The 16,435-nt window shown below is 36.7% G+C and overlaps 1 protein-coding gene across 1 annotated transcript in view; it reads left to right on the top strand.

Annotated features, from left to right (window-relative positions):
* Window positions 1–16,435, top strand: part of LOC136152404 (multidrug resistance-associated protein 1-like) — a 91,024-nt gene that overhangs the window by 24,937 nt on the left and 49,652 nt on the right. Inside the window, exons 6-12 of the mRNA XM_065913693.1 lie at window positions 4,019–4,273; window positions 6,669–6,734; window positions 11,696–11,833; window positions 13,202–13,348; window positions 15,033–15,117; window positions 15,213–15,279; window positions 15,683–15,809. Of these exons, the coding sequence (XP_065769765.1) occupies window positions 4,019–4,273; window positions 6,669–6,734; window positions 11,696–11,833; window positions 13,202–13,348; window positions 15,033–15,117; window positions 15,213–15,279; window positions 15,683–15,809 (885 nt within the window). The remainder of the gene's footprint in view (window positions 1–4,018; window positions 4,274–6,668; window positions 6,735–11,695; window positions 11,834–13,201; window positions 13,349–15,032; window positions 15,118–15,212; window positions 15,280–15,682; window positions 15,810–16,435) is intronic.

A 16,435-nucleotide genomic window follows, 5' to 3' on the forward strand; every position in this document is an offset into this window, starting at 1 on the left:
TGGGCGGCTGAGGCTCCAGATGGCAGTTCCTGGAGCAGCGTCTCTGCACGTGGCTTGCAGCTCCCATCTTGGATTTTGTGTCACGCACAGCTTTTGCATGTGGACGCCCAGTCAAGGTGTAGGCTCTGCCGTTTCATTTCACAGGAGGAACCCTGGTCTGAAGGGCCAGATACAAGACTCTGCAAATGAGAATTGACTAAGCACTAGGGAAAAGGAAAAAAAAAAAAATAATGACAAGGTAAGTCTTTATTTTATTACCCAGTTCTCTCAGAATTGTTAATGGCCTTTGCTAGTGACAGTTGTGCATTGTGTGTTTTCCTAAAGGAGGGCATTTATTTGATTCCTTGTGTAATTTGATTATTTTGAACAACCCAGTCTTTTAGTTTTCACATAAGTCAGTTTATATTTTCCTTCTAGAAAAATAGGATAATGTGTTTGTATTCGTTTGTAATAGTAAGTTGGAGGTGGATACTATTAGAGATCAATGGATCTCACTTAAAAAATGCTGTAGTCTTAATGAAATGAGAATAACTGTTCTTGGATTCCCATCGTTTTTCTTGGCCACATTAAAAGGTCAGTAACTTATTCAGTTCAGTTGAGTCGCTCAATCGTGTCCGACTCTTTGTGACCCCATGAAACGCAGCACGCCAGGCCTCCCTGTCCATCACAAACTCCCAGAGTTTACTCAAACTCATGTTCATCAAGTCAGTGATGCCATCCAAACATCTCATCCTCTGTCGTCCCCTTCTCCTCCTGCCCCCAATCCCTCCCAGCATCAGGGTCTTTTTCAATGAGTCAACTCTTCACATCAGGTAGCCAAAGTACTGGAGTTTCAGCTTCAGCATCAGTCCTTCCAATGAACACCCAGGACTGATCTCCTTCAGGATGGACTGGTTGGATCTCCTTGCAGTCCAAGGGACTCTCAGGAGTCTTCTCCAACACCATGGTTCCAAAGCATCAATTTTTCGGTGCTCAGCTTTCTTCACAGTCCAATTCTCATATCCATGCATGACCACTGGAAAAACCATAGCCTTATCCACTCCAGTATTCTTGCCTGGAGAATCCCATGGATGGAGGAGCCTGCTAGGCTACAGTCCACGGGGTCACAAAGAATTGGACATGACTGAGCGACTTCAATTTCACTTTCTGACTAGCCGGACCTTTGTTGGCAAAGTAATGTCTCTGCTTTTTAATATGCTATCTAGGTTGGTCATCACTTTCCTTCCAAGGAGTAAGTGTCTTTTAATTTCATGGCTGCAATCATCATCTGCAGTGATTTTGGAGCCCAAAAAAATAAAGTCTGACACTGCTTCCACAGTTTCCCCATCTATTTCCCATGAAGTGATGGGACCAGATGTCATGATCTTAGTTTTCTGAATGTTGAGCTTAAAGTCAACTTTTTCACTCTCCTCTTTCACTTTCATCAAGAGGCTCTTTAGTTCCTCTTCACTTTCTGTCATAAGGGTGGTGTCATCTGCATATCTGAGGTTATTGATATTTCTCCTGGAAATCTTGATTCCAGCTTGTGCTTCCTCCAGCCCAGTGTTTCTCATGTACTCTGCATATAAGTTAAATACGCAGGGTGACAATATACAGCCTTGACGTACTCCTTTTCCTATTTGTAACCAGTCTGTTGTTCCATGTCCAGTTCTAACTGTTGCTTCCTGACCTGCATATAGGTTTCTCAAGAGGTGGGTCAGGTGGTCTGGTATTCCCATCTCTTTCAGAATTTTCCACAATTTATTGTGATCCACACAGTCAAAGGCTTTGGCATAGTCAATAAAGCAGAAATGGAAGTTTTTTTGTAACTCTCTTGCTTTTTCGATGATCCAGTGAATGTTGGCAATTTGATCTCTGGTTCCTCTGCTTTTTCTAAAACCAGCTTGAACATCTGGAAGTTCTCGGTTCACATATTGCTGAAGCCTGGCTTGGAGAATTTTGAGCATTACTTTACTAGCATGTGAGATGAGTGCAATCATGCCGTAGTTTGAGCATTCTTTGGGATTGCCTTTCTTAGGCATTGGAATGAAAACAGACCTTTTCCAGTCCTGTGGCCACTGCTGAATTTTCCAAATTTGCTGGCATATTGAGTGCAGCACTTTCACAGCATCATCTTCAGGATTTGAAATAGCTCAAACGGAGTTCCATCACCCCCACTAGCTTTGTTTGTAGTGATGCTTTCTAAGGCCCACTTGACTTTATTAGCAGAGATTAAAAAGCTGCTTTTGGAGGAGACATGCCTAGAAGCTTAACCATCGTAGTGTATTTTTTCCTTTTTTTTCCCTCTTATGGGAGCAGTATTTATTCTGTCGTATCATCAGCACCATACCTTGCAAGGCAGTAGCAGTAAATTAAAGGATTCAGCATTGCAGCAGCCATCAAGCTTAGGAGGATCCTGACCCCTTGCGAACCTCCCAGGGTTGTGCCTTTCCTCTGCTGTCCCCATAGACTGCCATATGCACTGAGCCTGTGGGTTTTAAGCTAGGGAGTGTTAGAAGTGTTCTACTGAAGGCCTTGCCTACTCATTTTCCAGAGGGGTTTTTTCTCTGGGTTTTGTATTAGACATTTATTGAGTGAAGAGAACTTGAGTATCCCCTGTATCCTATTTACCGTTGTTAGATCTAGCTCTCAATCCTGTCTCTCTTTAAATCAGTATGGTAGGAGTTCCTTAAAACTTTTGGCATATGGTGGGACTTCTGCCAAATTTCTGGTATAAATATCAATTTCCTACTTATTTTACAGTTATTTATGCATTTTTCCTGAACTTTCTGGGCTTCCCTTGTGGTTCAGCTGGTAAAGAATCTGCCTGCAGTATGGGAGACCTGGGTTCGATCCCCAGATTGGAGAGATTCCCTGGAGAAGGACATGGCAACCCACTCTAGTACTCTTGCCTGGGGGATTCCACGGACAGAGGAGCAGCACAGGCTGCAGTCCATGGAATCGCAGAGTTGGAGACGACTTTGCGACTTTCATTTTCACTTTCGTGCATTTTTCTGGGAATTTTAAATGAGCGGGAAATTAAATAAATGAATTTCTAATATTAGCCTTAGTAAGAAATTACCAATAATTAACCTTAAGTATATTGAATTCAATATACAAATATTAAATGACATATACAGAGGGAAAGAGAGAATTGGGCCTTGGAAGAACAGCGAAGATGTATTTACATCTTCTAAAGCAGCCTTTTCAATACTCTTACCTCTATAAATACCCATGGTCCTTCTTAGCTACTGCTACGCTTGTGTGTGTGTGTGTGTGTGTGTGTGTGTGTGTGTGTGTGTGTGTGTGTTAGTCCCTCAATTGTGTCCAACTCTTTGCGACCCCATGGGCTGTTGCTGGCCAGGAGCCTCTGTCCATGGAATTCTCAAGGCAAGAATACTGGAGTGGATAGCTATTTCCTTTTCCAGGGGATCTTCCCAACCCAGAGACTGAACCCTGGTCTCCTGCATTGCAGGCACATTATTTACTATCCGAGTCCTCAGAAGCTCTTATAATCAGCCTGTGTGTAGGATGTGTCTGTAGGAGGGGAGTGGACTCCACTGCTAGACTGTAATCTCTTTAAGATTGAAACTATATCATTAAAAAAATAACTTTCGTTAGATTTTCATTGATTCACCTGTGTACTCTGTATTGATAAACTTTAGATGATTTAGTAGGGGTGCCAACGAATAGAAAGGAAGCTCGGTGCTAGAAATCTAAAATTGATTTCTTTTGCAGTTTTTTAGTTCCACAAATCATGAAGGGTTCTTGGTGGATTTATTTGATTGGGAATTCAACTGTGACTCTCTCCCAGTATGCAGTAAATGTTAAAAGCTGTGCAATTCAATCAATAATTGATTTTTTTCTTCATCTGCAAACATATCTGTTGATATTATGGTGATTTAAATACATACATAATGATGCATATTTGCCTAAATATATCACAAATCTTTATTTTTAGTTAAAAGTTATCATTGTTTGACTGTAAAGATCCTGCATGATCTACAGAACTCTAAGTGTTCTGCTTCTCTTTTCCCAGGCCCTGCTTCTATCTAATGTTTCTAGAAAACAGTTTTCTACTGGGGAAATTATTAACTTGATGGCAATAGATGCCCAGCAGCTCATGGACTTGATGACAAACATCAATCTTCTTTGGTCAGCTCCTTTTCAAATCCTGATGGCCATATCACTCCTTTGGCAAGAGCTGGGTCCAGCAGTATTAGCAGGGGTGGCAGTCCTTGTGTTTGTTATACCAATGAATGCTTTAGTTGCAAATAGAATGAAAAAGCTGAAGGTAAGAAAATAATCGCCTCATGTTACATGTGTCAAACAGAAGCTGAGTTTCCAGACTTGATAATAAACACCTAGCTAATTCTCTGAGTATGGAAAATAGAGGCTTAAAATGGATATGATACAAATTAATCGTTCATTTATTGAACCAGTATTGATTGAGCATCTATCCTGTCAGTCACTGTGCCAGGCACATAAAGTATAGCAGTGAAGAGAACTGAAAGTTCCAGCTCTCCTTGGGTTATTGGGGGAGAAAGGCAATGAACAAGTAAATAAATAGGTAGATAGCGTAATGCCTGGTATTAATTTGTGTATGAAGAGAGATAATTAGGATAAGAGTAACAAAGAATTTCATTTCACAAACAAGGTCTGGAACATCCTTAGGAAAGATGATGTATCAGCTGAGTAAGGCAGTAATCCATGTGGATGTCTGAGAAAAAGATATCAAGCAAACAGAATGGTGTGTGGACAGCCTAGAGGTAGGGTATGCTTGGCCTGCCTTAAGAAGTGGCAGGAAGGCTAGTGAGCTAAAGTGAGCGGGGAGTGGCTGCGTGCAGCCAGTGGACAGTAAACGCTTAACTGAACTAATTTTAATATTCTCCTCTACATTCAGCCAGTCATCTTACTATCAATATATTTCTGACATCTGCTATTTCCAAGACAGTGTGTACTATGCTGGACCGTGGGAATGGGGGAACAGGGCCAAGACACAGTTCATTTCTCTGAAGGAGACCACACTGTAATGGGAGAGACAGATGGTTTCCCATGCTAAAGTAACAAAGATAGATGCAGATGTGTTGCTTATGACAATTATTTTATTATTTTAAATAAATAAAGAGTTCACAACGTCCTATGTATGGACATGGAAATGAATCAATCACTACTAGAGGAAAAAGTAAATTAGAGAAACATATGCATATATATGCATATATTATATATATATATTTATGTGTCTATTTGGGAGCTTCCCAGGTGTCTCAGTGGTAAAGAACCTGCCTGCCAGTGCACGAGATGCAGGAGATGCAGGTTCGATCCCTGGGTCGGGAAGATCCCCTGGAGAAGGAAATGGCAACCCACGCTAGTATTCTTGCCTGGGAAACCTCATGGACAGAGGAGTCTGGTGGGCTACCGTCAATGGGGGTTGAAAAACTGTTGCACATGACTTAGCAACTAAACAACAAAAATGTGTAATATGTATGTCATGCATTTATATGGTGTATGTGTGTATATATATATATATATATATATATATGTATATGTGATCCAGTTTTTAAAATGTGAATATACCTATGCACGTGGATATGATAGTAATAAAAATATATAAATATAGATTTAAATGTATTTGTATAAGCATAGAAATAACCTAGAGAAAAAAAACACTAGTCTTTTAAGAGTAGTTGCCTGTAAAGTGAAATTAGAGGGAAGGAGGGAAGATTTTTTTTTTACTTATTCCTTTAATATGTTTAGAAGCTAAGAATTTATACCTTCTTTTACATTTTTCTGAATTTTTCAAATACTTATCAAAAGCCTAGTTTTTAAAGACAAGAACAAAGAAATAACATATAACTATAAAATAATTATGAATTACTAAACACATTGGTATTTAGAATAACAGATTTTTAAATGAATAATTTAAAAATATGTTTCTTAATATTCTGGATTTTAAATAATTGTAAGTTAAATTTTTAGGAATGGAATTACATTATTAGGACTTTATCTAGAGCCCTAAAACATCCAAAGAGACTCCAATATTATGTACATTTATTCTAAATAAAAAAAATGCTTTAATCACACAAATGGTATAAAGGATTTTAGCTTGTAAATATGTACTTTGTTAGATATACAAATACTTATTATTGCATATAACGTAATTGTGGCAATATTATTGGAGAAAGTCCTTAACAAAATGGCCAAATAATAATAAGTATTATAAATAAAGTTTTATATATAAATAGTATATTATATAATAGTTATATAATATTTGAAAAAAAAAGCTGGTATGTATATATATATTTGTGATAATAGAAGTACCACAGGAATAAAAATAAGATTTACATATATATAATTGATAGAGTTTGGGGAATTTTTCCCATTTTGATTGAATATAGGTATTTTTATTCCATTTATAACAAATTTTTTCTGAATAAATATTATATTTTCTACACTTTTGGAAAGTGTACACCTTGTTTTTATTTTACTGCTGGCTACTTTTAAGTTTTAAAGTATCTACTTATAACTTATCTAACATTAACAGAATAATGTTCTATGAATGTTATAATTTTCATAAACTGAATATTATATAAAATAGAGGAAGTAGATTGAGTTTTTTAAATAGTTATGTAAATTAAAGTATTAGCAACTTTTGTCAAATATACTGTCATTTCCTTTCCATTATATAGAAGAATCAAAGGAAGAACAAAGACAAACAGATAAAACTGCTCAATGAAATCTTACATGGAATTAAGGTAATAAAAAAAGGACATGAATTTAATTTATCTATTTAGAATATCACAATAAGTTAACCAATAAATGAACCTTTCACCATTCTCAATATCAAAATAATGAAATATGTATAATTTTGAGAGAGCAATTTAGATTTCAGATATATAAGATTTCTTACGTTGAAATAGTATTTAAAGCCAAATAAAATGTAAGGTTTTTTTTGTTCTCAACCAACAACTAAACACAAATATCTCAAAAGACACAAAATATTTCTCGTTTTAAGGACGGAAAATTTGGAATGAAGCAGGGAAGAGCGGCAGTAATGCTGTCATCAGTGTGAAGGTAGATGCATGGGGAAAGTGATGAGAGGCCATTCAGTTTCTTTTATACAGAAAAGAAACCATCATACAAATGCTATTCTATGAAAAAGAGTGAAAGTGTTCATCGCTCAATCATGTCCAACTCTTTGTGACCCCATGGACTAGAGCCCTCAAGATGTCTCTGTCTGTGGAATTTTCCAGGCAAGAATACTGGAGTAGATTACCATTCCCTTCACCAAGGGATCTTCCCGACCAAGGGATCAAACCCAGGTCTCCTGCAATGCAGGCAGATTCTTTACTGTCTGAGCCACTTACCTGGCTATTCTATGAAAAGTATGTTACCGATTATTTGTTTCCTAGAAAAACTACCTCCACTCCACACCACTAACATTTTCTCTGTGATAAAATGAGTGAAGCCTTATAAATTTTGATTAGAGATATTCCTCAATGTTGGAGAAGGAAGTGGCAGTCCATCCAGTATTCATGCCTGGGAAGTCCCATGGACAGAGGAGCCTGACGGGCTACAGTCCATGAGGTTGCAAGAGGACGCAACTTAAATTAAACCACAACCACATTCCTCAATTTATAGTGGCTTTATACCCAGATATACCCATCATAAGCTGAAAATATCATCGTCGAGAACGCATTTAATACACCTAACATACTTATTACCATAGTTTAACATACGCTTAAATCACTTACATTAGACTACAGTTGGGCATAATCATCTGACACAGAGCCTATTTTATAATAAAAGTGAAAGTGAAGTTGCTCAGTCGTGTCCGACTCTTTGCGACTCCATGGACTATAGACTACCAGGCTCCTCTGTCCATGGGGTTTTCCAGGCAAGAATACTGGAGTGGGTTGTCATTTCCTTCTCCAAAGGAGCTTCCCAACCCAGGGATTGAACCCAGGTCTCCTGCATTGCAGGCAGATGCTTTACCATCTGAGCCGCCAGGGAAAGTGTTGAAAAGTTCACTAATTTATTGAATACTGTACTGAAAGTGAAAAAAACACTGGTAGTATGGTTGCAGCATGGTTGGTAGTGTATTGGTTGTTTATCCTCTGGATTGTGTGGCTGCCCAACTCCATGGCAGAATATTATATCACATAGAACTAACCTGGGAAAAATATCAAAATTTAAAATTGGAGGTGCAATTTCTACTGAATGAGTATTGCTTTCACACTGTCCTAAGGTTGAAAAATCCTAAATTGAATCGCTGTATATCAGAGATTTTCTGTGTATAATTTCAAATCGTATTGCACTTGGATTATAGCTCATCAGATTTTTCTAGACCATAAAATTTGCTAAGTTCACATGGAATTTCCTTCTGACATTTAAAACTCCATTGGACATTTCCATCCACCTGCAATTTGGGAGACCTGGGTTTGACCCCTGGGTTGGGAAGATCCCCTGGAGGAGGGCATGGCAACTGGCTGCAGTATTCTTGCCTGGAGAATCCCCAGGGACAGAGGAGCCTAGCAGGCTGTGGTCCATGGGGTCACAGAGAGAAGGACACAACTGAGCGACTAAGCACCGTGCAGTTTAGTCGCTCAGTCGTGTCTGATTCTCTGCGACCCCATGGACTGCAGCACTCCAGGCTTCCCTGTCCATCACCAGCTCCCGGAGTTTGCTCATATTCATATTCATCGAGTCGGTGATGCCATCCAACCATTTTATCCTCCATCGTCCCCTTCTCCTCTTCCCTCTGTCTTTCCCAGCATCAGGGTCTTTTCAAATGAGTCAGTTCTTTGCATCGGGTGGCCAAAGTATTGGAGTTTCAGCTTCAGTGTCAGTCCTCCCAATGAATATTCAAGGACTGATCTCCTTTAGGATGGACTAGTTGGATCTCCTTGCAGTCCAAGGGACTCTCAAGAGTCTTCTCCAACACCACAGTTCAAAAGCGTCAATTCTTCAGCACTCAGCCTTCTTTATACACAAATAAATTATTTATCCACAGAATAAACCCATTATGTGTACATACTGATTCACCTTAGAATCAGTAAATGATAGGCTGCATTGTGCTGTATAACATTTTTACAAAAATATAAATTACTGAAGTGAAAGACATTGTTAGATTGAAGATACTTTGAAAGGAGACTGATAATCCATGAATAGCAATAAGTAACTGAGATTTAACTCAGATTACTCTACAAAGTCACACATCCTCAAAGTATATGATCCAGATGCATCTTGCACCTCTTTGTGGGTTAACTGAGACACCCAGCATCATTAGAAAATAGTGATGTATGTTTATATGCTCTAAGTATTGATATTCATAAAATGAAATTTGTATTATCAGTAGAACTAAGACAATGTAGATAAAAGAAATTTTCTCAAGATCTAAGCAAAGTTCAAGATTTAAAATAGCAGTAAATAAAACGAGAATATTGGAAGAGATCCAAATGGAAATCAGTTAGGGTAGTTTAAAAGTGGGGGCAGTTTGCATCCTTGGTGTTTGAAAACAGGTGTCATAAAGCCTCTCTCTAACAATGACAGTAGCTTAACATTTATCGAACATTGTCTGTATGTCACACACTGTATTTATCACTTTACATCTGTTTCCTCATATAATTCTCATAAACCTAAAGAAAAAAATTTCTCATCTTCATTTTACAAATAAGGAAACAAAGTATCTGAGCAGTGGAGGGTCATGTCTTAGTTCACAGAGATGGTGAGAGATTATTAGGGATTTCCAGAGAAGCAGGGCTAACAGGATTCATAGACATATAGATAGATGAATAGATAAACAAAGGTTTATTTTAAGGAACTGGCTTATGAGTATAGGCAGTGGCTTGTCTGAAATCTGTTGAGCAGGCTAGAAATTCCTGCAGGATTTGATGCTACAGCCTTGAGTCTGGAGGCAAAACTCCTTCCATCTCAGAGAACCTTAGTTTTTTCTCTTGAGGCCTTCAGCTGATTAGATTGGGCTAACCCATCTCAGGGGCTTCCCAGGGGGCTCTAGTGGTAAAGAACTTGTCTGTCAATGCCGATACAAGACATGTAAGAGAAGCAGGTTTGATTCCTAGGTCAGGAAGATCCCCTGGAAAAGCAAATGGCAACCCACTGCAATATTCTTGCCTGGAAAATCCCTTGAACAGAGGAGCCTGGCAGGCTGCAGTCCATAGAGTCACAGAGTTGGACACAGCTGAAGCAACAGAGCATGTTACCACCCATTTAATGGAGGGCAATCTTCTTTATTTAAAGTTTAATGGTTTAAATGTTAATCAGATCTAAAAATTACCTTCACAGTAACATCCACTGGTATTTGATAAAATAACTGGGCAACATAACCTAGCCAAAGTTACTCATAAAACTAACGATCACAAAAAACTAAGATCACGGCATCCAATCCAATCAGTTTATGGTAAATAGATGGGGAAACAATGGAAACAGTGACAGATTTTATTTTCTTGGGCTCCAGAATCACTGTGGTCAGTGACTACAGCCAGGAAATTAAAAGATGCTCCTTGGAAAGAAAACTATGATAAATCCTGACAGCATATTAAAAAGCAGAGACATCATTTTACTGGCAAAGGTCCATATAGTCAAAGGTGTGGTTTTTACAGTAGTCATGTACGGATGTGAGAGTTGGACCATAAAGAAGGCTGAGTACCAAAGAATTAATGCTTTTGAACTGTGGTGTTGGAGAAGACTCTTGAGAGTTCTTTGGAATGCAAAGAGATCAAACCAGTCAATCCTAAAGGAAACCAACCCTGAATATTCATTGGAAGGACTGATGCTGAAGCTGAAACTCCAATGTGTTGGCCACCTGATGTGAAGAACTGACTCATTTGAAAAGACCCTGATGCTGGGAAAGATTGAAGGCTGGAGGAGAAGGGTACAACAGAGGATGAGATGGTTGGATTGCTTCATCAAGTCATGGATAAAAGTTTGAGCAAACTCCAAGAGACAGTGAAGGACAATGAAGCCTGGTGTGCTACTGTCCATGGGGTCACAAAGAGTTGAACATCACTGAGTGAATGAACAACAAAAGAGACTTGGAATTTGAATGTAGGTCTGTCTAACTCTAAAAAAGATGTGGTAAGCCATTGCATGATTCTACTTCTCCATGTTTTCCATCTCAAAAAATAGTTTACAATTGCAAAACACTTGTAACCTTTCAGAAAATGGCTTGACATCCCAAGACATAAGTTTTCAAGAAATTGGGAGGCCGGGGGAGAAGCTTAACTATTAAGAGATGTGAAAAGAATAGAATGGAGAGTTGGACCAGTGGAAAATTTGTCAGGATTTAGCTAGACAGAGGGCTTCCCTGGTGGCTCAGACATGTCCATAATGCATCCATGGGCCAAGAGTCAAACATACCTGAGCGACTGTCACTTTCACTGTCAAGCTAGACAGAAACTGCTGTGGAGCTCATGCCAGGAGCTGGGATGCTGTCAAAGTCTGGCTCAGGAATAAGCTAGTGGTGGGTAAGAGAGACATAAGAGTGGGGAATGGTGATTTCCTCCTCCCACTCACCCTAGAAAAACACCACAGGAAATATTTTGACTCAGTTGAAAACAGGAGTAATTTACTTCATGGGTACTGTTTTTACCTTCACAGTTATGAGTGTGTGTCTGTTACAGTGTGTGTATTTGCACGTGTGCATGTTTTTTATTCCTTCTATGATATTGATTGTCATCATCTGACCTCTTTACAGATTCTCAAACTTTATGCATGGGAACCCTCTTATAAAAAAAAGATTATTGAAATTCGAGAACAGGAACTGGAAGTTCAAAAATCAGCTGGGTATCTTGCTGTATTTTCCATGCTAACTTTAACTTGCATTCCATTCTTGGTGAGTGTGTATATTATTTCTTGTTTTGATTTTCAAATTTGATTTGCATATTCACCTTCAAATTCCCTGGAATTAAGATTTCCAAAGTGAAGTCTTCTATATCTAAATTTAAATTTTCAACAAATGCAGTCATTAATCTGTAGAGATGAGAGATGTGAAAGTTTTAAAGATGGGGAAAATTTTTTGGTGCATTTTCATTGGTCTGTATTTTTTATATTTAATAAGATTTTACATCTTTGTAAATTTTTCATAGATTGAACATATGCTATCCTCAATCTTAAAAAGTATAACCTATATTTCAGAGTCCCGTTTCAACTCTATTATTTTTCATGACTAATCCCTTTAAAGCAAGACTGAAAGGCACTCTACATAGAGTTGGAAAGGGACATTACATTTATTGAGTGTTTCTACTGTGTATCAGACAAGTTATACGCATCTTATTTCATTCTTGCGATAATAAGGTATTTTCTCATTTCACAAGAGGAAATGGAAATAGTTTGGAAGTATCCTTAAAGTTATAGAACTAGTTATTTGTAGGTGAATTGATATGAATTGAAGTCTCTTTCTGTCACTTCATGCAAATATTGGGAATCTCATGCTATTTAAAGAGTATAAATTGCCTTGAGATATTGAAGCAGTAGATGAAAGCCAAAGGATAAGAAAACATGTATAACTGAAGGATTAATTTTAACCACTCTCAGTAGTGATGGGGTCAGGAAACATTCTATATGTCTCCCCTGTTGTTAATTTAAAATATTATTTTTTATTTAAACAAACACGTGGATATTATGAAAGTAAAAGCAGTATTTACATTTGGAATACTTTAGTAAAAATAGCCAGGAAGCATTTGCTTAAGACAGTCTTATGTACATGATAAATAGTCAATACAGTCTCATGCATAAATGAACTTTTTTGCCTTTTCTAAATGAAACTTATGCAAGTAAATATAAATCTTACTAGTCATGATTTATTTATACATTCTTCAGTTAATATTAAGACACAGAGAAAGTAAAATTTCTGCATATGAGACAATAGGTATGCACACATCACTGGAAAAAATTTACATAAAACTCCATTTTGAAGGAAAAAATGAACTGCTGTATGTTTTAAATGGGGATAATTACTCTAGTGAAAACGTGCCATGTCAAATAAGGGAGCTGGACCACATGTTCATAGGATGTCATTATCTAAGATACTCAATTGTATGATCTGTACTAAACATTTATTTCATATTCTTCAGCAATAGTACTAAATAGTACCAAATTTTGGTAAACAACAACAACAAAGATTATTGAAGATTTCTTTCCTAATTTTGAGTCTGTGATTAATAATTGCACAATTGAAGAAAATTACATGTCTATTTTTAAGGTGTCTCTGGCAACATTTGGTGTCTATTTCTTACTGGATGAAGAAAACATTTTAACAGCCACTAAAGTGTTCACATCTATGTCTTTGTTTAATATCTTGAGGCTTCCTCTGTTTGATTTACCGATGGTGATCTCAGCTGTGGTCCAGGTACAGACAAATTATCCTTAAACTGAGAATCATTTCTCTACTGAAATCTTTAGTTTTGCATATTTCACTTCTTAATCTTTTTTAAAATTTTGCTTTTTGTGGTTGTTTTATGATGCTTTCAAAATTTCCCTAAATTAGTGCTCGCTTCGGCAGCACATATACAAAATTCCCCTAAATTAATGAGCAATAGAGAAATTATAGGATGAAAAGAATCACATCTTCTTCGCCTGTGCTTTTGGTCTATAAAAATGACTTTTAAGCATTTCAACATGTGACATTGTTTTCTTTGCTAACTGTTAGTTCTCTTGTTTAGCTTTTTAAAATTTGGTGTTTGACACTATGCCATCAAAGGGTTTATTTTCTGTTTTCAATTGAAAAATTTTAAGTAAGTGATTTGCACAGTACTAGGTCTGAATTTTCCCAGGGTTCAGCGAAACTCCATCTGTGCTGAAAGAATAAACTAGGGAGAAAAGTGTGCTGATAATATCAGTCTGCCAACCAACCTTGTATGAGGTATCTGGTTTAGCCTGCTTTTATTGTAACCTCCAATCACCGAAGCCTCTTTAGATGCTATGATGATAGCAGGCAGCTAAAACCATAGGGAATCCAAAGAACTGAGTTCTTTGATCCCTTTACCCCTAGATTTTCTCAATTAAATTTTTTCAACATCAGGTTTGAGCATTCACCCATCAAAACTTTTTCAAGTCTGGGTTCATAAACAAAGTGAATTTTTGCTTATTGGAACTAGCTCTCTGATCTAAGAACTTTTCCTTTTAATTTATATAAACTGAGATCTATAAATTATATCTGAATGAAGAGTAACATAATTCTATGGTAAATAGCACGTAAGCTATTTTTGTTCCATAATACTGTTTTTATATTCTTTTACTAATAATCACCAGCAGAGGGCGAAGAAGTACTATCTTTTAACATGTTTCACAGAACACTTCCCTTAAAAAAATATTCTTAGAATAAAGGTTCTGTTTTGCTTTTGAAATTATATTCTAGCTAAAGGTCTGGTATCCCAGAGTGTTTTCCAGCTCCTAGTGGTATGTTATACTGTCACTAAATAAATAAGGAGAATAACTGTCCAAAAAAAAAGAGAAAAAGAACCAACCTTGCATACTGATAGGACACACTTGGTAAACAAAATCACAGATTTTAATTACATCTTATCCATTAACAGTAGACATATCCTAACATAAAGTAAATAAAAATGTACTAGAGGTTTCATGCAAGTCAGTATCAGGGGAAAAATGACTCTATTTATCCTATCTGTAGCAAAACATTTTTAGCTATTCTATTAATTAAATGTTACCATTGCCAAAACTATTACTTTGTTTATGCTCACAAGCAGAATTCATTTCAACCAAACTGAAGTTGCTCTTGAAAACTAACTATTCTATGATTATTAATTAATCAGTTATCATGTTTTTGCTCGAATGTTAAAGAGAATTTCTGTTTTCTAACTTCTCATGTTTTCCTGCATATATATATTTGTTTTGATTTTTGATCCTTGAAACTTTTTTCTTTATCGATGGACTTATTTATAAACATTAAAACAATGCAAATCATGCTTGCTGAATATTTATATCAATATCACCAGTTTACATCAAAAACTTTTAAATGCCTTTTAGTTTAACTTCTTGAAACCCAAAAATTCCATTTGCGTTTATTTTGATAGACAAGAATATCACTGGTTCATTTGGAAGACTTTCTCAACACTGAGGAACTTCTTCCACATAGTATTGAAACAAACTACATAGGAGGTTAGCAGTTCTTTATTGTGTTTAATATTTATTTGACTTCTGGGCTGAAGACAATTGATTCTAAGATATTTTTCTGTATTTATTTTTCTTCCTAGATCATGCCATTGGTTTTACAAATGCTTCCTTTTCCTGGGATAAAACAGGGATTCCAGTATTAAAAGAGTAAGTCATGATTTGGGGAAAATTTAAAACAAAACAAAAAAAATTAGCATAGATTCTATCATGCTTCATGTGTTTATTTTTTAGGGTTTTTAAGCAGAAGATGAATCTATTGGAATTTGTAAGATTTTTTAAAAACCTCTCACTGCATCTTTCATATTTATGATTGTTTTACAATCTTTTTTACCCCCTGTTCATTTCCTCTCTTTACTTTTCTGCATTTACTGCTTACATTTTGAAAGGTTGGGTGTTTGTAGACTAATGTAGGACAATGTGAATAGCAGCAATTTCAAGGATGATGCCCTGTATACAGTGACTTGTGATACAGTGACTTTTCTGGGAATATACATTAAAGACAGTTATAACAGAACTTCCTATATCATCTCTTTCTTTATTTGTTCTGCAGCTTGAACATAAAGATTCCAGAAGGAGCTTTAGTGGCTCTTGTGGGGCAAGTTGGGTCTGGAAAATCATCTGTGCTTTCTGCAATTCTGGGGGAAATGGAGAAACTAAAAGGAGCAGTCCAAAGAAAGGTAACGTCAACAATGCATTCTTTGCACATCTCCTGGTGTAATGGACTACAGCCAGCACATCACTAGTGTCAATAAGAATTTATCAAGTTGAATTGAAGAACGAAGTATTTAATGAGCATTTCTAGTTTGTAACAAACATTTAAATTTCCACAGAAATTGATTAGCTATGGATGGATTAGTCAGAGCATTCTGTCCTCCATATACTTCAGCAAATCATTTAGGAATGCTTATCGTAATTGTTTGATGATATTAACTAAATTGCAACCAATTATGGAGAAACAAATGTGGTTTATAATATAATTTGATTAGGTTTCTAATTATCATTCATTGCAACGTTTCCTAAGTAATTACGGCCATTCCATTTCTAAGAAATTGTGTGGTTGCTCACAAGAAGGATCTCTGACCTAGGAAAAACCTCAGGAAAATAATAATTATTAATAGCTTACATTTAAATTTCAGCATTGGGACTCTGGAGAGGTCTACTTCCAGCCATTTGTTCTATTCTTAAAGGTCAATAGGAATAAGAATTCAACAAATTCTTCATCAGCTATTTCTTTTTTGAAGTGCTAGGCTATCCAGTGAATTTTTCCTTAGACCTAACTACCTAAGAAGGTAAAATATTACCT

The sequence above is a fragment of the Muntiacus reevesi genome, chromosome 21 (genome assembly GCF_963930625.1).
Source record: "Muntiacus reevesi chromosome 21, mMunRee1.1, whole genome shotgun sequence".
Lineage (NCBI taxonomy): Eukaryota > Metazoa > Chordata > Mammalia > Artiodactyla > Cervidae > Muntiacus > Muntiacus reevesi.